Here is a 26,137-nt window from a genome sequence, read left to right as displayed (position 1 = left end):
GGTCCGGGAAACCCCTCAAAAATAGATTTTCGATTATTAAAGTTGATACTTGCTTGCACGCGCTCACTCACAGACACACACACAGTGTATGACGGTACCTAGATTTGCGGTGGTTGTCGATGTCGTCTCCTCCCAGGGTGGAGTTGAGCGTGGCGTTGAGTTCCTGCTGCTCGTCATGCTGCTGCTGCAGGTAGAAGGCCTTCAGAGGGCTCATGGTCCAGTCAAACAGAGGGTCGTACAGCAGAACCTACAACACGCAAGCACGGTCATTAAATGCCTGACGTCAGATATAGTATGATAAGTATGGTAAATAAATGATATTTACTGAGAGGGATGGAAGGAGAAAGGGAAGGAGAAAGAGAAGAGAGGGGGAGAGAGAGAACATAAGTGGTCAACATGACTGTGTATTAAATGAACACTGTGGTTTATTATGTACCTCTACAATGGTCAGCAGAGCTTCTTGAGAGTTCTTCATGACTTCCATGGTCTTCTCACAGCATCTGAAGATGACGAAACAATAAAAAACTGTTAAAGAGGAATCTGACCATGAACACACACAAAAATCAAACACACACACAAAAAAAGTAATTTCAATTGTGAGACCTTCTGAAGACCCCCTCCACTCCAGTGATGCCCATCCCGTCCACGATGTCCCTGGACAGTCTGAATGGAACCGTCTCTGGAGTGGGCAGAATCTTTCCCTGCTCAAAGGCTACACCTGAAGACAGGACACAAACAATGTAAATAAAGATAAATTAATATGACATTATTGATCTGCCCCCCTCCCCCATTTAGATCAGTATATCCCAGTAGCAATTATCCTTTCAGTTTTCTATACTGTACTATAATTATATTCACTTTATTTAGTTAATGAATACACAGCTCAGACTCTTCCAACCCAGGTTGGATACAGTGACTGCGTGCTGGTATGTGTTGTATTGTGGATGATCTTACCTAAATCTATGTGCACCAGCTCAGCGGTTTGCTCATCCACCAGAATGTTCTGGATGTGTCTGTCACCCAGACCAACTATGTAGCCAACTGCCAAAGCAAAAGGAAATGTCTTTATTAAAACACACACAAAAACCAAAGGCAAGAAATAAGATTGCATCTCAAAAGGGTATACTGTATGACATGCATTGGCTTAGCAGCCATTGAAGTATAGCTAGGTGAGTAAAGGTCAATCCATGTACCTAAATAGTACATACGCATTAATCTAACTACTCATTTATCCTTATGTTCTGTACCGACAAATGAATCCATCCATCCATCCACCTACCTAGTATTAACTACTTAAACTCTATATATTTAGTTTCTCTATACTAAGCCTGCTCCTTTTTCTCTCTACACCAAATCTCTCTGCTAAGTATAGCGATCTACAAGTTCATAACGCAATGCGCTGTGAGCTTTTAGATTGCTCAACGTTCGCCCCCAGAATAGGGACGCTAGGGTTCACCATTTATCCATCTATACATTGCATTCATGCGTCCATCCATGTACCTATGGAGGAGGTGGCAACACTGCGGGTGTAGGCTAGACGTCTCTCCATCCACACAGCAGGGTCCAGGAAGCGCTCCATGCAGAAATATCTGAAGACCGGCCTGAAGTTCTTACACACCTCCATGTACGCCAGGAGCTTGTCGTCAAAACTCTGCTTGTGAGCTTCCTGCAGACGAGAGGACAAGAGAGGGGTTCATGACACTCAGACGTGTTCAGGAATACAAAAGCAGTGTGGGGAGCCATTCATTTGTATGATGGACCAAGCTGGTGCTGTTCTTCTCGCCTTCAGCTACATTTGGTTCACCTGTGACTGTTGAAAAGCCAGTGCAAGTAAAAACACAAATTGGTGTGCATTTTATTCAGCTCTACTCCCTATATCTCTTGGGAATTTAGTTAACTAATAACTGTGCTTAATTCTTATCTTCCTATTCAACTATATATGAATATAACTCATACAAGCAAATACTTCACAAAACAAACAATGTAATGGGGTGACAAGGCTCCCTTGCCCTGTTCTTCACACAGGGCTACAGCAAGTAGGACCACTCACCATCATCTTCCTACGGGAGGCTAGGTTGGTCCAGTCCTGAGGTCTGAAGCGTTTATGGGCTCCCTTAGCGGGGTCCACCAAGAACTCCCCGATGGGCACCGTGCCAGAGCACCACTCTAACACGCCACTCCGCTGGGAGAATGGAACCACCTGGAAGCATCACAACACAGTCAGCTGATTCTCACCCAGATGTTGTATTGTATGTTGTAGGAGTATTGATTGTTGGTTTTATTTGTGCTTAGGCGTTTGTAACTGGATATTTCTGACTGTAGTCGTGTTTCGAGGCATACAACACCAACTACTCTGACTAACTTTGACACATCATGCATAATGCATTCTCAATCACGAGAGAGCTCTCATAGTAAATAAGTGCAATATTTGGTTGGTTACATTCTTAGATTTAACATACAGTATTACCTGACATTGTGAAAGCAATGAAACTATTGACATACTGTAAACTGAAACCACACACACACACACACACACACACACACACACACACACACACACACACACACACACACACACACACACACACACACACACACACACACACACACACACACACACACACACACACACACACACACACACACAAAACTGTAATTTGTAACAAAAACGTCCCCGGCGGCTCATTCCACTAAAAATAAATCAAATGCAGAGACAAAATCAGCAGGAAAGAAAAACAAGAACCTTGTATCTCCTGATGTTGAGTCTCCTCTTGCGTGTTTCACTGTTGCGATGCAGCAGCATGGAACACATGCTGAACACCTGCTGCATGACCGCATCCTGTCGCAGGTCGTCCTGACCCTGTACACACACACGAAAAACACACATGCATCAAGATGTGTGCACTGTATCTAGGCTGGGTCTTAATAATAAATACAAACATCATTGCCTTCCTTCCCATTTACTTTTGGTCCATTAAGCATCTGGCATTTTAGATTTCACTTTTCACTTTGTGCTGCACTGCGAGCTTGTAAATCTGCTATTTTTTTTACATTTTTTTTTTAATCTGAGTGTGAGAGCTACTGATTTAGAAGGCATTCTGTACAATCGGCCTCAGGCTCAGGTCTTAATGGGTTAAAAGCTTGATCACTCAAATTGACTCAATGAGGCCGAAGCTGGGGAAAACCTGCTATTTCACCATGATTCTCTAAAAACATTAACATTGACGTATTGTAGTGTGGGAGTGGCTACGCTCACGCACACACAGCTCCCTAAAGAATGTGCCTAACAGAAAGTTACAAGAATGCTTGTAATTCAACAAACATATTAGTCACAGCACAAAAACACAGAATTAACCATTTACCAACAATAACATGGAAAATAACCAAGATCACAGCTGAATGTTATCAGGTGCTCTTGTACTGCTATTCATGGATTTGTTTCACAAGATGGGTGCTTTATCTTCAAAGGTAGATGACTTGAATGGTACCAAGCCACACGCAGCATAAGAATGTCTTTTCAGAATATGTGTGAAACACACACTCAAAAGTACTTAGCAGCACAAAAGGTATACTTTGTTTAAAACACAAGCACACAGCGCTTGTCAAATACGCACAAGCAGTGGTTGTCTCAAACAAACAAGCGCATGCACGCAGGCAGACACACACACACACACACACACACACACACACACACACACACACACACACACACACACACACACACACACACACACACACACACACACACACACACACACACACACACACACACACACACACACACACACACACACACACACACACACACACACACCTTGACCAGCTGCCTCCTGCTGATGCCATCAGAGCCAACACAGTCGATGATCTTGGGCAGGTTGACGCCACCAGCCAGGTGGTAGTGGGGCTTGAAGGACCTGATGGTCACCACGTTGTCATAACTACCTGAGGGGTCCACCTGTGCATTTAGAGTTAGAGTTAGAGTTCGTCACTTTTGCCTGTCCAACAGTGCTCATACTGTTAGCTCATTGTTTCTCAAATATTTCATTTGTGTACAAATGGAACCACATGTCCATTTGGTTCCATTTGACAAGTACTGGTTAAATGGTTACCCAGACACTGCTAAGTGAGACTTGGAATGGCACTGTGCTAGAGTACAACCACATACAGTAACAGAAAATGTAGGACTCAGAGTTATGGAGGTCCTTGACATTTAAATGTGTGGGAACCAGTGTTATATACCTTGATCTCCATTGTAGGGATGATAACATCAGCTAGATCTTTGATTTTCATAATGGGTTGGTCAGCAGGAATAGGGATAGCTTCTGTAAAGAAAGAAAACAAAAAACAAACGTGTGTTCTGACTAGCAGCCTGTACAATAGTGTAGCCCAATACAGAAAACCTGCCTGAGGCTGAGATAAATGCCTATAAATGGCTATTTTGAAATAAAACATTGGAAACAGTGTGAACTGTTACTGCTTTGGCTAAACACAGGTTGTTAGATTTTGTCTTTTGGTTATTTGGAATAACCAACCAGGAATAATAATTTGTCAATCCCTATTGTCATACAATTATTGCCACCATCAGGTCGCAAGTTACTATGAAAATCTCCACCGGCTGTCTGTCTGTCCGTCCGTCTGTCTGTCACACTTTTGCCCTACTCTTACCTCCGGCACCGTTGCCCCTATCGATGCCAAACTTTGCACACACACTCCTTGGATGGCAACTCACAACCTCCACCCACTAATTTCTCACATGGCCTAAAAGCGGTACCCAGCATCTCTAAGGTCATGTCATCAACATGGATCTGTCCCATTTCCCATATTTCCCCCATGATTGGCTACGATTGCCTTCTAAAGTTTGTGTATGCGACCTGACTGTCGCTTATCTCGCGATTAGGGAGTCTTACTGGTAATTCATACCTTTTTTAAACCCTATCTGCTATGTTTATATTTATGGAATTGAAAGAAAATATTTCCGCACACGTCTTCAAAGTTCTAATTCCAATGGTAATATAACAATGTTTCGGTCAGTGTGGTACGATGTGTAATTCCGTAGGATTTTTGTGCTAAAATAGATTTTTTTGCAGATCCTGGTTCTATAGAGTCCAAACAATGAGAAAATAATGGGTGTCAACTTTTCCAGACCCCCACCCCCTTTCTGGGGGTCATCTAGTTTGGGACCTCCCAGAACAGTACGCCAGCCAGTTAATCTCCAATTTTCTTAATATTAGGGTTGTTTTGTAGGTTTTAAAACATTCTGAGTTCATTTATTACACTTTTGAAGCAGCCAGAATAAGCTTTCTGCCTTTTGGTTGGGGTCTTTCCTCACCTGGGACCCCCCAGACGGTCCCCTGTGCCTATCTCAGTAATCGCTCTGCTCCTGCTCCAGAAAAATGTCATATTAGATCATTAATGAATACATGTTTTTGTAGCTGGGCTTTGAAAACAAAAATGAGTAGTAGCAAATACCAGGGGTCTTCCACAGGGGCTTCGGGACCCCTAGGGGGTCCTCAGAGTTACTACACAGTGTACTTCTAATGATTTTTTTAGCTGAACTTAATCTTTTTACTGCTTTGGCTTTTATAGGGACCAAACTGTCAGAAAATTATGGGTATCAGACTTTCCTGACCACTGCCCCTTTTCTGGGGGGTCATCTATTTTAGGACCTTGCAGAACAGTATGCCAGCCAGTTAATGTCCAGTTTTCATAACATTAGAGTTGTTTTGAAGGTTTTAAAAGTCCATATATTGCACTTTTGAAGCAGCCAGAATAACCTTTCTGACTTTTGGTGGGGGTCTTTCCTCACCTGCATGGGACCCCTGGAATGACCCTTGAGCCTATCTCAGTACTCATCACAGTCCTTGCTCTGCTCCTGCTCCAGAACAGTGTCAAATTAGATCAAAATTGAAGCATAAAAGCTTTTTTTGTTGCTGGGCTCTGACAACACAAATGAGCAGCTAATACCAGGGGTCTTCCACAGGGGGTCTGGGACCCAAAGGTGTCCTCAGAGTTACTACAGGGGGCCAGCCAAATCTCTGGTCACCCCAACCTTCCAGTCAGCCAAGACATCTGATTGGAAAATACCCTCCACTCTCTGAATTCCATCCATTTTCTTCAACTGGTGGAAGCTCAGGGCAATTTGTCAGGTATCATTTATACTGCATTGTGACGTAGTTGGCATGGAGGATATGTGGTAGCAGTGCAGCTCCAAGTTCTTTGACTGAAGTCCCATCCCATTACCCTGCATTATCACAGATGCGGGGTTGTTGGACCAAAGTGTTCCAATGACTCCAATGTTGATGGAAATAAGTAAGCCTTGCCCAGCCCTGAGGCTCATAGGGCAGGAGTCTATGTCCTGTTTCTGTGAGGCAGCTTGATGTACAAGTACCCCTGGACAGTGGACATGATAATAGTTTGTCACAGGGACATACCCCAATCCAGCCTTTGATGCTGAGGTCATACATTCTGATTCAAGATGTGTGTGTGTGTGTGTGTGTGTGTGTGTGTGTGTGTGTGTGTGTGTGTGTGTGTGTGTGTGTGGTAAATGGACATGTATGTACTCCATATATGGAGTTCCCTGATGTCTTCAATATTAAGCCCATATCTAACAGGACTTCATATGGGAATGCCCATATATGGGGGCCACAAACCACACTAACAGAATCCATATATGGCCAAGACAGCCCATAGCTGTGTGGCTGGTTCTACAGACAGGGATCTCCATGTATGGGCATAAAAGGGTATGATGTCAGTTGTCATAGACATCATAGGACTTTCACATAACAAATAACTGAGTAAGCATGTTTGGGCTCTCCCAGCATATCTCCATATACAGGGTAACAGGTCACATATACGTCACTGACCAAAGAATTGGCGCCATGAGGCATCTTACTACTAAATAATACTGAGAATACTAATAAACCATCAAGTACACTACATAAACCCAGGATACATAAAACTAACAGTTTCTAATATTATTCAAAAATACATAGCAAATTGCAGAACTGGTTGCAAGAATAGGGCCAAAACTGAAATGACCGTTTGGCTGGCCCCCTGTACACCTTGGGGTCCCGGACCCTGTGGAAGACCCCTGGTATTAGCTACTCATTTTTGTTGTCAGGTGAGAGCCCAGGTAGGGGTACAAAAGCTATTATGCTTCAATTATGATCTAATTTGACACTGTTCTGAAGCAGGAGCAGAGCAAGGACTGTACTGAGATAGGCTCAGGGGTCATTTCGGGGGTCCCAGGTGAGGAAAGACCCCCACCAAAAGTCATAAAGGTTATTCTGGCTGCTTCAAAAGTGCAACATATGAACTTAGAATGTTTTAAAACCTTCAAAACAACTCTAATATTATGAAAATTGGACATTAACTGGCTGGCATACTGTTCTGCAAGGTCCTAAAATAGATGACCCCCCAGAAAGGGGGCAGGGGTCAGGAAAATCTGACACCCATCATTTTCTGACAGTTTGGTCCCTATAAAAGCCTTAGCAGTAAAAAATACATTTTAGCAAAGAAATCCTTAGAAGTACACTTCGTATCACACTTGGTAGTAACTCTGAGGACCCCCAGGGGTCCCGAACCCCCTGTTGAAGGCCCCTGGTATTTGTTACTACTTATTTTTGTTTTCAGAAAAAAACGTTCATGCTTCAATTATGATCTAATATGACATTGTTCTGGAGCAGGAGCAGAGCGAGTACTGAGATAGGCTCAGGGGTCCATCTGGGGGGGTCCCAGGTGAGGAAAAACCCCAACCAAAAGTCAGAAAGCTTATTGTGGCTGCTTCAAAAGTGCAATAAATGAACTTAGAATGTTTTAAAACCTTCAAAACAACTCTAATATTATGAAAATTGGACATTAACTGGCTGGCATACTGTTCTGCGAGGTCCTAAAATAGATGACCCCCCAGAAAGGGGGCAGGGGTCAGGAAAATCTGACACCCATAACTTTCTGACAGTTTGGTACCTATAAAAGCCAAAGCAGTAAAAAATACATTTTAGCAAAGAAATCCTTAGAAGTACACTTCGTATCACACTTGGTAGTAACTCTGAGGACCCCCAGGGGTCCCGAACCCCCTGTTGAAGGCCCCTGGTATTTGTTACTACTTATTTTTGTTTTCAGAAAAAAAACTTTTATGCTTCAATTATGATCTAATATGACATTGTTCTGGAGCAGGAGCAGAGCGAGTACTGAGATAGGCTCAGGGGTCCATCTGGGGGATCCCAGGTGAGGAAAAACCCCAACCAAAAGTCAGAAAGCTTATTCTGGCTGCTTCAAAAGTGCAATAAATGAACTCAGAATGTTTTAAAGCCTACAAAACAACCCTAATATTAAGAAAATTGGACATTAACTGGCTGGCGTACTGTTCTGGGAGGTCCCAGACTAGATGACCCCCAGAAAGGGGGTGGGGGTCCGGAAAAGTTGACACCCATCATTTTCTCATAGTTTGGACTCTATAGAACCAGAATCTGCAAAAAAATCAATTTTAGCACAAAAATCCTACGGGAGCTGTTTTTTGGACGCATCGTACCACACTATTAATCAGGTCCCATTACACTGTTTTATTCTTGCATTCTTTCAGTATGTTGGGGCCCTCATTTTCTCTTCTCTGCACCTGTCGCCTTTGTAGGTGTGCTTTTTATATATTCAGGGAATAAAATAAACACAATGGTGTGTATTGTAGTTTTCCTCTTTGGCTGGTAAGAGACAGAGGAGCCACTCTGGTCAGTGGTGTGTACATAAACAGGCGCCAACCTCCATAATCTTGGAATTTTCATACACTAAAAAGCTTCTGTTGTCTGTTTGTCATTCTGCCTAAAGCACCATTTATTTAAGTGATGCAGCCTCAGCATGCTCTTTCAACTCACTCTTCTCTGTCTTGTGTCTGCTGGCGTCCATGTAGGCCAGGGTGATGTAAGCGTCACACAGACGCTCTATGTCCTTGATCATCTTGCCTTTCTTCTTCCTAATCACACTGATGATCTTTGTGGCTACATCCGAACGTTCCTGCATGGGGCAAAATAAAATAATAAAATCACACAAAACACTGCATGCTTTGTTCATAAAGAGTGAAGCACATTTTCAGCAGAATTCCTCTGATAAATGCAGTCGGAAGTGACATTCAAGAGATATGGGTGAATTTTACTGATTAAGGCTGCAGCCACACACAGATTTAGTATCCATCAAAAATGTATTGAGTCAATGTATTTTTCTCTACAGCGTTAAGGCCTACCAGGTCTAGTGGTGAAACCTGTCGTGAGGCGCTCTTTGACAGTCTGGATTTAGAGATAGTCTCGTCTTTGTTGGCGTTCACCAAGGCCAGGATGATGAAGAGTGTGTGGTGGGGATGTTCCAAAGCAGAACGACAGATGAGCTGCAGGAGAAGAAAACCTCAGATAGCTTCAACAAGGCAACAATTTTGACTTTGTAAACCCATTAAAACCAAGAAAGCATCCGTGTCATGTTAGGCCTGACGGCCTTTCCTGCGTGGAATATCTCTTTACCTGTCTCTCTCTACTATACTATCCAAATAAAGGCTATACTATAAAAATAAATAGATAGATAAAAACAAACAGCAAAAGGTGTTATTACATCGTTAAGAACATCATGGAAGCCCACATCTTCTTCAGCGACACTGGAGGCCATCTTGGTTCCCATGCGAGCTGCCAGCTGGTACATGAGAGGCAGGAACTTATATGATGGGATTCTCCGAACTCCTTCCTGCAACACAACCCAAGATATTTATCTGAATACTTCCCAGATAACAGACATACTGTATGGAAGTTGTTATGTTATCTGTTGAATGACGTGAACATAAACTGTGAAAACGTGCAGATGCATTTTCTTCATGTTTGTGTGCATCATAGATGTTATGGCTTGCCTTCATCAAGTCGTTGACAGCCTTAACATCAGCGTTCTCCAGCCAGAGTGAGGCCAGCCTGAACACCCAGGTGTCGTGCTGCTCCTCGCCCTGCTGCAGACACAGGATGTAGTTCTCCACAGCCTTGCTGAGGAAGCGCTGCCGGTCGGTCTGCAGGTTGGACAGAGCCTTCTTGTCCAGCTCCAGTTCTCGCTGCACCTTCACTGTATACCTGAGAGGCAGGAGGAAGGGTGAGTACAACGGAATGACTATATTGAAGTCAATGGAGTGAAGAAAAAATATAATACAGTAAGGCAGTGTTTCTCAAACTTTCAAATGTCAAGGTTTTTAGTTTAGTTTATTTGATCATCACATTTTACAGGTCATACATTCGTAAAATCATTGTTACAGGTGATCAAAAGGAATAAGCTGAAGCTGAAAGCTTGTGAATGCCTATCCTACATATTCATAAATTAAGACATGTATTAGTTATAAGAGTGTTCAGATTTTTTTGTTTTTTTTTTTCATAAAAGAAAACAAATAAAAAAAGAGAAAAAAAAGAGAAAAAAAAGATGGAAGAAGAAAGAAAAAAGAAGAAAAAAGTGAAAAGAATTTAAAAACAAAGAATGTATATGGAAATAAAGGACTTGATAAGAATACTCATTTCATGATGATAACAATTCAAGAAACAGAGATATGTTATAAGAGTGTACACGTTTACCGTCTAGAGAATGATAATACATAGGTACAAAGTAATAGTAAAAGAAAATGATAATAAAAATAATAATAATAACAAATACAAATAAAAATGATAATAGTAATGAAGACTAAGTTTCGCTGTATTTAGCCAGGATATTTAATTTGAGTATTTTTTTAAATTGTAAAATGTTCTTACTGTGTTTGATCTCTTCTGTCAAACTATTCCAGATCTTTACTCCACAAATAGAAATGCACATACTTTTACGGGTGGTCTGAACAGTTGCTTGTTTAAAACTGAGTTCCCACCTTAGGTCGTAGCCCCCCTCCCTATCACTAAACATGTTAAAAAGCTGCAAGAGTCCTTGAGTTTTACAGTCTCATGCACAGAAACTATGCAGCAAATGGCAGAAAGAATAAATACAGCAGTGTTTGTGTCCATTTCAGCACCTTTCATTTATAATTGTCCAGTTCCTTCAAATCACGTACCACTGTTATCTTGGCTGTATCGTCATTTGGTATTATCATCACTTTGCAATTTCTGCTCCAAGTACCTTGAATTTTTTTCTGTTTCTTGAGCATGCGTGCCTCCCTGGCAATTTCAGCATTATTTTTAGTTAGATGCTCGTTAACGTAAACATCCGAACCTTTAAGCTTCATTCCCTGTCTAAGCAGTTGATCTTTGTGTTTTCTGTTTGCAAATCTCAAGAGTATCACAGGGTTTGCTTTACGATCCTTGCTCTGGAGTGTGTAGCAAGCAGCGATGTGATCCTGGTTCACCACGATCTCCTTTGATTTAAAGAAATCAATGACTTGCCTTTCAATGGTTGATTGTTCCTCTGGCGGGGTATCCTCGCTGGGGCTAATTGCAGCAGCCGCCCTGGCATAGGAGAATGGTTTTACTTTTAGCCCCGAAATAATTACGTCATCCGCCCTCGACAAGAGTCCTTGAGTTTTACAGTCTCATGCACAGAAACTATGCAGCAAATGGCAGAAAGAATAAATACAGCAGTGTTTGTGTCCATTTCAGCACCTTTCATTTATAATTGTCCAGTTCCTTCAAATCACGTACCACTGTTATCTTGGCTGTATCTCCATTTGGTTTTATCATCACTTTGCAATTTCTGCTCCAAGTACCTTGAATTTTTTTCTGTTTCTTGAGCATGCGTGCCTCCCTGGCAATTTCAGCATTATTTTTTTTATTTTTATTTTTTTTATACTTTTTATCCCACAATTTTGTAACCCATCTTTTCACCCAGTGCTAATTGCCTATGTAATCCTGGGCTCTGCTCTCCCTCTGCCGCGCCTGGGGAGACAACGGACTGACCTCATGCTTCCTTCTATGCATGAGGAGTCCAAGTTGTTTCTTTTCACCTGACAGTGGAGATTTCCCTGGTTTGGACGTAGCGCGTGGAAGGAACACGTTATTCCAACCAGTTCCTTTCCCCTCCATCAGGCGCCCCGGCTGGCCAGGGGGAGGCATTATTGAGACCAGGATTACGTGCATGTTTTTGTGAGGGTATCAACCCTAGGAGACACGGGGAGAACATGCAAACTCCACACAGAAAGGGAATTTCAGCATTATTTTTAGTTAGATGCTCGTTAACGTAAACATCCAAACCTTTAAGCTTCATTCCCTGTCTAAGCAGTTGATCTTTGTGTTTTCCGTTTGCAAATCTCAAGAGTATCACAGGGTTTGCTTTACGATCTTTGCTCTGGAGTGTGTAGCAAGCAGCGATGTGATCCTGGTTCACCACGATCTCCTTTGATTTAAAGAAATCAATGACTTGCCTTTCAATGGTTGATTGTTCCTCTGGCGGGGTATCCTCGCTGGGGCTAATTGCAGCAGCCGCCCTGGCATAGGAGAATGGTTTTACTTTTAGCCCCGAAATAATTACGTCATCCGCCCTCGACAATTGCTCCATTTCATCCAGTTTTTTCTCCAGTTCTTCAATCTTTTGATCTCTTTCCTTGACCGTCGCCTTCAAAGCCAAGACCTCCTTCATCAGGTCGGATAGTGTATCCTGTTGTTTAGTCATCAAATTTGTCAATTTGGTCATCTCCTCAGCCTGAAGGCTGAGTGAGGTCTTTATTTCTTCGATATCCTTTTTCGTCATTTTGTCATTTACATGAACACAAGGTCTCCCCTTAACTCTGACACTGTACAAATGGAACCAAATTAACTCTGCAGGGTTCATTTGGTTCCATTTGTACACTGTCAATTTAGACCCTCATAAAGGAACCTAGAGTCTCCCTGAAATCCACTTTGAGAACCACTGCAGTAAGGTATAAAATATGCCTAGATTAGAAAACAGAAATGCAAGTACTCGTTTATGGGAGTACATTTCTCCCCTACATTAAGAATGCACATGAATTGTACAGTGGGGCTGCAATATTGATAATCTTCTTTTATGTTTTCGATTGAGCAAATAATCTAAAATGTATTTGTTTTTTTTAATATATCGACAAATCAATACAACAGCTTAGTTGATCTAGAGTATACACTTACAACCTTCGCATTGAGACACATTGCGATCTTGTAAACCTGCTATTTTTGAAAATCTAAAATCCATCTGTTCGATTCACTGTTGCAAACCTAATAACATTTTCATTTTTTTTGTAATAAAATGGAATTACTGTCACAAGGTGTGCTGGACAACCCACAGGTTTTGCTGACCTGTTGTCGTTGCATTTACGTTGCTTCATCAGGTCCACCTCCTCTTTAGCTTTCTCCAGCAAGGCCTGTTTGTTCTCAAACTCGGAGGAGTTCATGTAGTTTTCGATGCTCATGTACTGAGCGTCTGAGAAGCGGGCCAGAGACAGGAAGGCCTGGTTCCGCTGGCTCTGCAGCCTCGACTCTCGGCCGTCCGTGTGGGCCTCGATCACCTCCACTGCCTGAGAGAAAAGACAACGAGGAACTGCATTTTAACATGTGCTGTTGTGCTCCAAAATGTATTTTCCTGATACAGATACCTGAACTTGGTCGACCAATCTGATACCGGTGCTTAAAAAACAAAACCTAGTATTTTTTATACAGCTGTATGGATATTATATAATATGATAGCTACAATTGTTGTAAGGCCCGAATCAGGTTAAACCATTTGTTAACCTTTTGCTTAACAAAATACAGAGAATGAATGCCATAAAACTGTCTTTTATTAACTATTTTGAGTCAGTCATGTCTTGCGTGCGTGTGTGTGTTTTTTTGTGTCTATCAACTTCAGGTTGTGAACAGAATGGTCTTGTAGGCAGCTAGTATAACATGATCAAGTTCCAAATAGGGCTACAACAGTGAATTGAAATATATATATTTTTTAGTCAAATACGTTTAAAAAATAGCCATCTACAAGCTCACAACTTGTCCCATGTTGAATCAATGATGTGAGTTTCAGCCCTAGTTCCATGTCTAGTGTGCTGAGCCTACCCTCTCCAGGTATTTCTCCAGGATGACTCCAGGGCTCTCCAGACAGGTCTCAGCCAGCCAGTTCCCACACAGCCTCAGACACTCGGTGTAGACGGGAGCCACGGCAGGGTTGAAGTCCACCTGAGAAACACACAGGGCATGACCAACAAACATACAAAACATTACCATGATTAACTACAGCTCAATATCTTTAAATCATATTATATATCTTTGGTATTCATGCACTTTCCGCTGATTTTAGCGTTTATATAGATATTGCTTAATCAAGTTTAATCTCATATTTTGTCTAAATTTGTATGCGGGGTGTTCGTGCCTGCACACCACCGAGGAGGTTGTGGGTTTGAATCCACCGTGGTGCATCCGGCTCTGTCGAGCTTCAATACAAACACAATGGGCCTGTGTTCATGGGAGGAAAGCTGGGCAAGGTGCGTGATACTTGTCAATGCAAGTATTCCTACGGGATGGGGGCGGCACCTGTCAGCAGGGAGGAGTAGGACGAAGGCTCTACATCCTCCCAGTGGGGGCTCCTCACTGACAGTTGAGTCAGCAAGATACAACAGCAGTGAAAACACACACATGTGGGTGGAGAATCATTCGGCATAACTACTAAATTGTGTAGAAAAGGGGGTAAAAGGCAAGGGCTGCCGGTGTGGTGGTCTGGGCACTCCAGGCTGCAATGCCTGCCTGACAGCCTGTCGCAGGTTCAAATCCCGATCCCAACGTCACTCCCCATCTTTCTCACCGTTTCCTGTCAGTCTACTACTGTCCTGTCAATGAAGGCATAAAAGCCCCAAAAATAAAAAGGGAGTAAAAAGCAAAAATGTGATGATCATAAAAGTAGTATGTTGGTATCAGCCAGAGCATGGGAGTCTATCCCCGTTTCGCGGTGCACTAGAGCCCTGGGAGATGGATTGCTGAGGTGGAGCACAACACCCATCATCAGCTCCTAGTACAAAACCATAAAAAGGTGTATGTGAGCATATCTGACCTGATCCTCCAGGGAGTGGATCATCTGTCTCAGTAAGCCCAGGGCCAGACCCTGCTCTCCCTTTGCCCAGAACACCTGAGCTTCCTCCAGCTGCCATGAAGACGAGGAGCCTCCAGCCTCATGCTGCTTCATCTGGAACACAGCCCGCTCTGCCAGCTGGGGACAGAGGACACCATTATTGATCCCAGAGGAGAAACACTTGTCCATTCATTTGACCACCTCAAACTCTCCCTGGGTTGTACCTGGTGACACAGGTTCACTGTGGTTCTGGGGGCTTGCCGTCCACGGCCAAATACATTTTCGGGGTCTTTGACATGAAAGTGTTTGATAAGCACTGCTATATTAACTCCTGCACACTAGGGCATTCACCAAATATTCGAATATTCGAATATCAAAGTCACTATTCAACGTTGTTCACCGAAGTCAAATATTCACTTTTTTTTCGTTTTCTCTTTAAAACAATGTATAGTTTATAAAGCTTGGCTAGATAGGAAGTCATAAAAATTAGTTGTCAATGCCCCTGTGTGGATGAATTTGTTAATGCTCTATACGAGGGGTTCTCAAACCTTTTTAGGCCGTGACACCCAAAATAAACATATTTGAACTTGGGACCCCCTCCCTGACAAGCACTTGGAATTGTAGGTATTACATTTAATGTGACTCTGTTCCGCAGATAAATATTGTGAAAATAGCAGATCTACATGCTCACAACACCTCGAACGCAAGGCGTTGTGAACATGTAGATCGGCTATTTTCACAATGTTCGCCTCTTGCTTACTTAATATTTGACAGTTTGGCCAGTCCTGTCGAATATTCGACTATTCGAATACTTAGAGGTCGAATAATTCGAATACTAAAAATCACTATTCGTGAATGCCCTACTGCACACAGTCTACCTGTGTGTTCCCAGCGTTGCGAGCCACCCGGCAGAGCTCCATCAGATGGTCAGTGAGCAGAGAGCTGAGGTACGTCTTGGTGTCGGGGTGAGGCACCCTGGACATCAGGGTCTGCTGGGCCACAGAGCGCAGCGCCAGAATGGGCTCCACCAGAGCAAAGTCGCTGTCCGCCAGCAGCTGGGAGTGCTGCTGCCACTGTCTGCACACGTCCCTCGCAGCCACATCTGACAGCGCTCTGTCATATTAAAATAAAACCAATTGAAAACGTGTAGTTGCATCCATAGGAAGCAGTTCAAACACACACAAATGACAATGTAATGAGTTGAATTAGTGAACATATAGGAAAACTTCCTCACTGACAGTGTTCTGGATGCAAGCTTATGGGGCAACAGTATACAAATATTAAATGTAGGGGTGGGCGATATGGTGATAAATATCGTTGCGACGATACAATGTCTCCACGATATACCTTTTCAGAGATATCGTATGTATCGTGATACAATGAGGTAGCATTGCAAAAAATCCTGTTGAATTGTTAATACAGAGAATCATTGCAGAATTAATTTAAAACTTTTTTTGGTCTAAATTAGTAGTTCTCAAACCTTAAAATGTCAAGGTCTCCCCTTAACTCTGACAGTATACAAATGAAACCAAATGGACCCTGTCAGAGTTACATACTTGTAAGGGTCAATTTAGACCTCCCAAAAGGATCTTTTTCTTTTAGTTTTTGTTACCTTGTAGGTGGTTGTACTGTTAAGTAACTTGAAAAATAACCATAAAAACCAACATGAAAAAGAATCGCGATAGGATTATGTATTGTGATACCGCTTGGAAAAATATTGTGATATAGAATTTTTCCATATCGCCCACCCCTAATTAAATGTATACATGAGCTATAGGCCACTAAACTGAACAGAACCGCAACACTTCACACTGCTAATGTGAATTCTTGGGGCTTCTCTCTCTGTGTATTTGTGCTTCTACTTAACTAAAAAGTACTTAAATGCAGCATTCGGTATGATAAATTAGCATCAAATGAACCTAATCTAGATCATCACCTGGAGAAGAGCTGCCTGACACTCTCCAGTTCTCTGATGCTCTGCAGGTTCCTCAGAGCAGGGTAGAGAGAAGACACAGCCTCCAGACTGCCTCTGCACAGCTCCTCCACCTCAGCACCCCTACACACCAACATGACATTGTACTTGATGAATAATTGCAATTAACAATTTAACAATTTAATAGTGGTTTTGTTTTGGCATTGAATACTGAAACATAGTGTATACGTAAATCGCATTTCAGTTTATCTTTTAGGCCTTGTAAACAAAAGTGCACAGGGCAGGTATGATATAAAATAAAATACACAATGGGAGAAATAGGCCATTCATTTAATAAAGGTATATTTTCTAGGGATGCGGTATCGGTACTCGTGGTATCGGTACTCGACCCGATACAACCCTATTTTGCTGTACTCGTACTCGCCAGATACTTCTCACGGCAGCGCCCGATACTCTGCTGGGGCGTCACAAGGGGGAGAAAAGTGGGACTGAGTTACTAGGGCTCAAGGTGAAAGCCAGGGCCTTCATTATTTTATACTTTTGCTATTGAAAAATAGCAGATATGCAAGCTCACAGTGCCGCACTGCGAACGAGGCACCAGTGCTCCAACGATACAGCTGCGACCACTTAAAGGCATCAGCATCACGGCATGCCTTGTTGCGCTAAACTTACCTCTAAAGTTGAATCTCTTTCATATATCCTTCACCACCTCACGCAAATTGCAAAGTATAGGCTACTGTAGGTAAGTTAAACTTCCCACTAGAAAGCTGTGTGTGTGTTTGTTTGTTAGTCACTGTCGCTCTTGTCTTGAAAGCTCGCTCTCTCGGTGAAGTGTGTGTCTGTCTGCAGGGACGTGCAGAGACATTTTAGAGAGGCAGGGGCTGATATTTCTAGAAGGCCTTTTGGTGGACAATTCTCTTGAATGCAGCCTTCAGTTATGGTATGGAAAGGGCCCGGGGACATTTGCATTTTTTACCATAGTAAAAAAATGCATTCATGGACACCTTTTACAGACTGATCTGGCAGGGGCTCAAGCCCCCTTTGATGTCAAATTGTCAATGTGTGTACGTGTCTGCCTGCCAGTGTAGCACAGCTGAAAAAAGACGATTGATTGAAGAGAATAGAGATTCTGTGGGCTTCGCCACCTAGTGGCGGAAGAAATGACCTCTGGGAACTCAGATTGCTGTGGGCTAAATCAATGAATGCATTTCTGAGAATACCAGAAAAAAAGAATAATTTGACATTATGTTATAGTTGCGGATGAGGATGGATGCGGATATATAAATTGGATAATATATTTTTTTAGAGGGGGAAAAAAAAGCGTAATTTAAATACATTTTGTATTATTAATTGTACTCGTATCGGTACTCGGTATCGGCGAGTACTCAACATGCTCGTACTCGTACTCGGTCAGCAAAAAAGTGGTATCGGGACATCCCTAATATTTTCAAAAATAAACTCACATGGATGGAGAAACGATTCTGATGATTATGCTAAACTCAAATAATTGCTATCACGCGATTATGTAATAATTATGATAGGCACACCCACACATGTCAAATAATTTAAACAATCGTTTTCTTTTCTCACTGTGTCATTATGTTTGTCATACCTGGCATATTTCAAAGTTTGATCAAACATGGAGAATTCTTTGTCCCTCAAAGCCTGCAGGGCACAGAACACTGATTCATTGAAGCCAGGGTTGGATTTCTCACTCCTAGAGCAAAAAAACAAGAAAATTTAAAATTAAAAGCAATGATGCAAAGAGTGTTGCACATTCACTTTCATATTTTATATCTCTTCCTCAATTCAGTCTATCTATGGAATTATGATCAATCTGCCAGTTTTATTATATATTTTGTTACCCTGTTATTATATCTTGTTTATATACTGTTTTCCTGCCATGCCATGTAAGTAAACATAACTGTGGTGTCACAGCTTCGCACAGCAGTTATGATTGCCTACTGAATTTGATCCTCCAGGGAATTTGTCTATAGTTAGCATGGCGTGTGTGAAGCATATTACACCAGAATTTCACATAGAGTACTTGTATGAGTGAGTTACAAATAAAACCTATTATGTCTCTTTGAGTTTTGAATTGCAAGTTTTCTTGCTCAAGGAAATGTTTACAGTAGAAGAGCAGAGAGACCAAATACAACCACCGCAGTAAGTGTGTTACTTATTCTGTATTAACACACCCTGACCCTAAACACAGACAAAAACACGGTCAAAATAACATTTTATTCACTACAAAAAGTTGTGGTGTAGCTATATCCCTTATATAACTCAATTTGTTTTATTAATATGTTTATTAGAAACTGTGACACATGAAAAGAGTATCAGATTTAATTACAAACAAAACAGCCACATACAACACTATGCAGATCAATGCTCCAAGACAACAAGCCATATATTCCTATATATATATTTTTCCCTTTTAGGCATTTACAACAAATTCACAAGAACAACCTCAAATATCACACAAGACAAATGAACAAAAATCGAAGCACAAAAAGAGTCATTCAAACGAGTCATGTACCACGCTGTATTAAACTATACTAATCAAATGAATGAAACCATACAGACCTTTCTGACAGGTCACAGTCCCACTGGGTGTTCCTCCATGCAGCTTGGAAGCGCAGCTCCCTCAGCTCCGCCCCCCACTCCACCCCCTCGCTCTCCAGACCTCTCAGGTAGGTTGCCAGGATGCTGCTCAGACCAAAGTTCCTCAGGCCCTGGTTGTCCCATGGAGGAGTGATAAAACACCAAACACATTACAGCAGGGCTTCCCATCATGTGGGCCGTCAGGATATTGTAAATGGGCCCCCCAAATAATTGGCAGAGCACTACGATTCATTCATTTTTTTATCATAAAAAAGATTTTCAAGTATACTACGTTATCGTTCTATTGATCCAAGCCCGATCACAATCACTTGATCGATCAGCCTAACCATTGGTCAGTTAAGTGGTCGGATGGGTGGGCCGTGAATGTTTTGCAATTTTTAAGTGGGCCCTGATCCAGAAAAGGTCGGGAACCACTATCATCACAGGAATAACGGTGTGTTTTAACAGCAGGCAATGGTCTGCGGCATTTTCCGAAAATGTGTTATTTGTCAATGGGGCGTGATTATGGATCCCACTGGGAAAGATGGATAAACACGCCCCGGACTCATTTTTGAAGCTTGTGATTGGCTGAACCGGACGTAGGGAGCGCTCCGTTGTAGTCACTTGGACCGCGCGAGGTGCACCAAAACCCAATTATCATTGTGTTTATCGTGCGCTTGCCCAGGCCTTACGGGCTGGGCATAAATAGAACGATTGCATTCACCACGGCTTCGTAACTCGCGCGGAGCTCCGCCGGCCGCGCGGCCCTGGCCCGCTCTTCGCGGGCACTCGCGCCTGCGGCGCTCGGGTGCGAAGAGCAGGACCAAGGTCCGCTGGCCTTCGCGCCGCTTGCAATGTCGTGGACAATAACTGTGAAAACGAGCGCTCTATGCCGTTTCCATCCATCTTTCCCAGTGGGATCCATAATCAGGCGTCAATGGGACCCAGCAACTACTGGCGATAGCAGGCAATCAGGCGATAGTTGAAAAGTGGGCGGAGGAACGTTGTTCCAAAAACATGAAAATATTTTCATCTTTGGGCGACATCATCCGCCGATGATGTAGAATCCATATGAGTGTTTTGTATTCGTTTTTTCTAATGACTGACTGCTCAGTTTCACATAGCATCAAAAACTAAATATAGAACTGACCACAAAGAAGAGTGTCTTACCTCCACTATTCCCACGTGTCTTGTGACCTCAGGCAAGGTACAGTGAAGGTCATACGAGGTCAGGGCTTTCCCCCACATTGCCTCATGCTCATATGTTCGGATCCTATAAATAATAACTGAGGGTCACTGACAATTAAAAAGGTTAAGAATCAGTGGTTCAATAAACTTGAATAACTAAGGAAATTAAATGAAACGGAGAGCCTCATTCTGCCATACAACTCCACATCAGAGTTCTTACTAAGATTCGGTGCATGAGCGTGAACATAATGTATCTACCTGGTTAGAGGACTGGTCAGTTTCTCTCCTCCACATCCATACAGGCTGTCAGGCTCTCCTATGCTCCGATACACCTCAATCAGCAGCTCCTGAAAATGATTGTATATTACAATTTACAATATAGGCATTTAGCAGACGATCTTAATCCAGAGCTATTTACAATAAGCAAGGACAGCACAAGGTAATACATGAAATGCGTAGAAATAGAAATCTATTGCTTGATAAACCATGTTTAGTGTCATTGTGGACCACAGACATTATCTGACACCACTTAGTAAAGCTTATAAAAGGAAAAGGAAGATTAACCTGTAGACTGATGCCTGTGTCTTCAACACTCTTCTCCGAGAGGCTGGAGATGGTGATGTTCTGACTGTTCTCATCAAAGTTCATCCTACGTGATACTCTGGACTTGGATCTGGGACGTACAGGTATAAGTTACTTGGATCCTGATCAAGCACAAAAATGAATTTCAAAAGCCTAAAATCTAAAAGATTCAAAATCAGTGCATACTTGCGTGTTTCCTCCATGTTATCCATTATTTTGTCCACATAAATCTCAGAGTATAGCAGGGCGGTGAAGTGGGCTGAACAGAACTGAGCAGCTCGGGCCACTTCCAGGTAATTGAGCTCCAGCCAGAAGTTAGCATGGCAAACTGTACCACAGTTGTCACTGTGGGATACAAACAGGTCAACAATCAAATCAAAATTAAATAAACATTGTACTATAAAAAAAAAAGAAAAAAACTAAAAAACAACACTACAATAAATTGTTAAGTGTGAAAAACCCTGTAAGGACTCACTGAGTCCTCAAAACCATTGCACACACTAGCACCTAACATACACAAAATGTACACACACATCTGAATGATCGAGGATGACCCGAAACGTTAATTAGTGAGGCGTAACAAAGAAACTGTGTTCTATGAGTAGGTAGGATCAGGTTTGTAAATGCAACAGACCTGTCAGATGCTAGTGGCCTGTGTTGGCGTCTTAGGTAGTCGATGACGGACAGCATGGTACGTAGTGACGCCTTGTCAAATGACCCCTGATTGGCAACGTCTGTCTCTCCTGTCACAAGATATTACTGAAAGGTTAATCACACGGCACCAAGGAGAACTATCACATCAAGAGCATCATTATTAGACAAACGTCGATATGATTTCAGTCAGAATGGAATAAGTTCATGAATAGTATTGACAGGTTGTACAGTATCCAGACATGTCAGTTAACAGTTGGTATTTATGCTTGTGTTTGTTTTGAACTGTGTGAAATACCAGATGGTGGATTGTACAACAACATCAGGACAACCATGTTGTCTATATGTCAGATAAGATTACAAAAAAGCTAGATAGGAGGGCTGCATTTGGTGAAAATAGTGTCTGGTAACAGGTGCTTTTTGATTAGGGCAAATTAAATGGACAAAGATAAACAAAACAACAACCAAGTACTATTACAACTTATATTCACTCCCTGATGAAGAGCCAAAATGCACCAACGTTTTTATCCTGTTGGGCATTGAACGTCTAGTTGTCAGATAAACTGTCAACGAAAAGCATATTGAAATACAAATACCCTGGGTACTGGACTTTGTACATTTCCTTCCATTCATTGTTTTTGCCCATGTGTTGCATCCCTGGTAGCCCAGGTTGATACACACTTCACCATGTGACCCAAGGCTGATACAGCAAGTTTGAACAGACCAGAGTCAGTGATGAGTGGGGTGGTGGAGCGGCTGCAGGTCTGGGCGCTCCGTGAGTAGAAGGCGAAGAACTCCTGGATGTGTGTGGACAGAAGCTCCCTCCACGTGCCGTCAGAGTCTCCCAGCAGGATGGAGTGAATGATGAGAGGCAGAACCTTCTGGCAGAAGTCTGCTCTCACCTGGGAGAGACGTATGCAGTGGAGACATTCATAAGAAAGCTTCTTGCTTGGTAACTGCACAAAATTGCAACTTTTGATTGCCCTTTATGATCAATAACGAGAACTCAATTTCAGTTTGAAGTTCCAATTTATAATTCAAGCTGTTGTTAACAGTGAATAATAATAATACCAGTAAGACTCCCTAATCGGGAGATAAGCGACCGTAGGTGGCTTATCTCCACAAATAGGGCAAAAATGTGTTTTTCCCAAATCTTCCTGATCCATGTTGATGACATGAGTGTAGACATGCTGTGTAGTGATATTCGTGATTTTAGGGCAAAAACTGTAGGAGCAGTGTCCAAAAATGTGTTTTAAAAATCGGCCTGAAGGTGGCGCTAGAATAAGGCCATGTGAGAAATGAGGGGTGGGGTGTCCGCGTTGCCTTGGCGGACGAATAGGTACCGGCCCCGGCTCTCCCGGACGCTCCTAGCCCGAGTTACGGCATTTTATGTGCGCTGCAGTGGCAGGGGGTCCTCCACTGGGGGCGCCACCACTTTTGCATCCGTTCTGGAGCACCAGGAGTCGGTGGTCCCCGGGAATTCCCCGCGAGCAGCCCCGTTGGGGTGGTCATTTGGTCATTTTTGCACATTTGGTCATTTTTTACATCTGGGGGTCCCCCAGGGACCTGGGGGTCCCTGGGGCTCCGGGGGTCCTTGGAGGTTGTAGTTTGGCAGGCAAGGAGTGTGTGTGTAAAATCTGGCATGGATGGGGTCAACGGGTGCGGAGATATAAGCAGGGAAAAAGTGTGACGTGTGAGCACATTTGGTCATTTTTTACATCTGGGGGTCCCCCAGGGACCTGGGGGTCCCTGGGGCTCCGGGGGTCCTTGGAGGTTGTAGTTTGGCAGTCAAGGAGTGTGTGTGCAAAATTTGGCATGGATGGGGGCAACGGTTGTGGAGATATGAGCAGGGCAACAGTGTGACTGACTGACGGACTGACGCACAGACAGCCCGGGGAGGTTTTGGTAGTAAATGCGACCTACGGTCGCAACAATGGTATCCCAGGCTTATTTAAGGCGATACTACAAACTTTACTCTCAGGGATATTATTACTACTATATATGCAAAAAAGTGGTTTCAGTAAAGAAAGACCTGGATATTGGATAAGAGTTTGAGAACCACTTCTCTAGCACATACTGTAGACCAGTAAGACTTCCTAATCGGGAGATAAGCGACCGTAGGTCTCGCTAGGAGAGGGCCATGTGAGAAATGAGGGGTGGGGTCTCCGCGTTGCCTTGGCAGACGAATAGGTAACGGCCCCGGCTCTCCCATACGCTCCTAGGCCGAGTTAGGGCATTTTATGTGAGCTGCAGTGGAGGGGGTCCTCCACTGGGGGCGCCACCACTTTGCATCCGTTCTGGAATACCAGGAGTGGGTGGTCCCCGGGAATTCCCCGTGAGCAGCCCCGTGGGGGTGGTCATTTGGTCATTTTTGCACATTTGGTATTTTTTTTACACCTGGGGGTCCCCCGAACTCCGGGGGTCCTTGGAGGTTGTAGTTTGGCAGGCAAGGAGTTTGTGTGGAAATTTTGGCATGGATCGGGGCAACGGTTGTGGAGATATGAGCAGGGCAAAAGTGTGACTGACTGACGGACTGACAGACAGCCCGTGGAGCTTTTGATAGTAAATGCGACCTACGGTCGCAATAAACTTGCTAGCATAAGAGCCACACTCCTAAATGATGTACTTACCACACACAGAGGTCGTGACAGAAGCAGAGCCTCACTCTTGACGCCCCCACTGTCCAGCAGGGCCGTACAGAGGCTCTTTAGCCAGGCCTTGTGGTTCCCTGCCTGAGGAAGCCACAACTCCCGGCTGGCCAGTCGCTCCCTGTCTTCTGAGTTCACCTCCACATTCACACCTGACACCTGAAGGAGCCAGGGACCATTATGACATTAACTCATTGACTGCTCTATCACGAGTTTCACGAGTTATTCCCATTGTTTGACGCCGCCACGCCCGAGTTTCAAAAAGAAAAAAGAAAAAATGGGCGTGCATGATCCGTGCACTATGAATTACATGGAAGTCTATGGAGACTTCAGCAGCGTGGCACTTTGGCAGCCATTTTTTAAATGCAGCGAATGAGTTAATGTAGGGCTGCAACTATGTTTTATTTATTTTTTCAACAAATCAACGTGTAAACATGTAATCGATTAGTCTGATTAACCACTTAAAGGGGAGTACCACTAAGATGTGCGTATGTAATCTACCTTTCTCTTGGAGGTTCTGAAGGGGTTGAGGTACACCAACATAGGGTCTCCGCTGTTTTTATGTTTCTCCCAGAAGTTTGCTCCAGACTGAGAGTTGAGGATGTGCTGTACACACTGGGCTGCAGCCTGCCTCACCTCAATGCTACAAGAGATGAGATCAAATAGATTAGATACTGTAGATGAAATAGATTAAGACTTGTAGCTAAAAGATTAGATACTGCAATCCTACCTGTGGTGAGTGAGGGCATTATTCATACAGTTCAGGATGATGTAAAGACTCTGAGCTTCAGTGGAGGAGAAAAGAGAGACAGCCTTGGTGTAGAGAGGGTCCCTGGCGTGGAGCATAGCGATGGTGGAGAAATCGATTGGGCCCAGCTCCCCCAGACAGCTACCTGCTGCCTCTGCAGGGGACAAACACGCAGGAATCAGGACATCACACAAACTCAATCCCCACATATACTGTATTTGTACAGCGACTATCCACATGCATATGTACATACTTGTATGTATAATGGAACAGAATTCAGGGAAGACAAATAAAATGAATAATACAATTATTGTAATTATTTGACTTTCTTTCTAATTAGTGTATTATCCTTTGTTTTGATTATGATGCGGTAAATGAAAGTGGTGTTACTGTACCGAGGATGTCACTTCCTCCAGGGTGATTGGCAGCTAGCTTACAGAGCTGCAGCAGATTGAGCACCAGCTTCACCAGTACACTCTCAGAAGGGTCTTCTGTGAGAAGGTGGTGGAGAGACATTTTATTCACAGGAACAAAGGAGTGAAGATGGCAAAGATTCATCAGTGATCTCACACCATTTAACCTCTGTCTTATCCAGTGCATCTTTATTCTAGGGGTTGGGCTGGCACAAAGACCACGTTGTTTGACCAAAACAAGCACTCAAAAGTAGCAGATGCACTCGCGCCGCGTTTCGAGCTTGTAGATCTGCCACTTTTGAATGTGAATCCTGAAAATTAACAGTTTTGGACATATGAGGTCTCCACCCGACAGAGACTGTTTGCAGAAGCACACAAACACTCT

General features: G+C 43.1%; 1 protein-coding gene across 1 annotated transcript in view; it reads right to left on the bottom strand.

The window, feature by feature from the left end:
- atm (ATM serine/threonine kinase) overlaps positions 1 to 26,137 on the bottom strand; it is a 49,136-nt gene that overhangs the window by 1,463 nt on the left and 21,536 nt on the right. Inside the window, exons 33-62 of the mRNA XM_080731614.1 lie at positions 25,735 to 25,830; positions 25,322 to 25,493; positions 25,093 to 25,234; positions 24,574 to 24,750; positions 22,668 to 22,845; positions 21,927 to 22,035; positions 21,479 to 21,637; positions 21,275 to 21,383; positions 20,969 to 21,057; positions 20,693 to 20,795; positions 19,505 to 19,653; positions 18,531 to 18,635; positions 16,922 to 17,041; positions 15,864 to 16,098; positions 14,968 to 15,123; positions 13,980 to 14,099; positions 13,233 to 13,450; positions 9,881 to 10,091; positions 9,592 to 9,720; positions 9,233 to 9,373; positions 8,868 to 9,006; positions 4,240 to 4,322; positions 3,815 to 3,955; positions 2,744 to 2,860; positions 2,051 to 2,200; positions 1,501 to 1,666; positions 955 to 1,041; positions 604 to 718; positions 437 to 500; positions 99 to 247 (exon numbers count right to left, since the gene is read on the bottom strand). Coding sequence (XP_080587740.1) covers positions 99 to 247; positions 437 to 500; positions 604 to 718; positions 955 to 1,041; positions 1,501 to 1,666; positions 2,051 to 2,200; positions 2,744 to 2,860; positions 3,815 to 3,955; positions 4,240 to 4,322; positions 8,868 to 9,006; positions 9,233 to 9,373; positions 9,592 to 9,720; positions 9,881 to 10,091; positions 13,233 to 13,450; positions 13,980 to 14,099; positions 14,968 to 15,123; positions 15,864 to 16,098; positions 16,922 to 17,041; positions 18,531 to 18,635; positions 19,505 to 19,653; positions 20,693 to 20,795; positions 20,969 to 21,057; positions 21,275 to 21,383; positions 21,479 to 21,637; positions 21,927 to 22,035; positions 22,668 to 22,845; positions 24,574 to 24,750; positions 25,093 to 25,234; positions 25,322 to 25,493; positions 25,735 to 25,830 — 4,129 coding nt within the window. The remainder of the gene's footprint in view (positions 1 to 98; positions 248 to 436; positions 501 to 603; positions 719 to 954; positions 1,042 to 1,500; positions 1,667 to 2,050; positions 2,201 to 2,743; positions 2,861 to 3,814; positions 3,956 to 4,239; positions 4,323 to 8,867; positions 9,007 to 9,232; positions 9,374 to 9,591; positions 9,721 to 9,880; positions 10,092 to 13,232; positions 13,451 to 13,979; positions 14,100 to 14,967; positions 15,124 to 15,863; positions 16,099 to 16,921; positions 17,042 to 18,530; positions 18,636 to 19,504; positions 19,654 to 20,692; positions 20,796 to 20,968; positions 21,058 to 21,274; positions 21,384 to 21,478; positions 21,638 to 21,926; positions 22,036 to 22,667; positions 22,846 to 24,573; positions 24,751 to 25,092; positions 25,235 to 25,321; positions 25,494 to 25,734; positions 25,831 to 26,137) is intronic.

Source organism: Nannobrachium achirus, assembly GCF_963921795.1.
Source record: "Nannobrachium achirus genome assembly, chromosome: 8".
Taxonomy (NCBI): domain Eukaryota; kingdom Metazoa; phylum Chordata; class Actinopteri; order Myctophiformes; family Myctophidae; genus Nannobrachium; species Nannobrachium achirus.
Note: the sequence above shows the minus strand (reverse complement) of the source record. Positions and strands in the feature narration are given on the sequence as shown.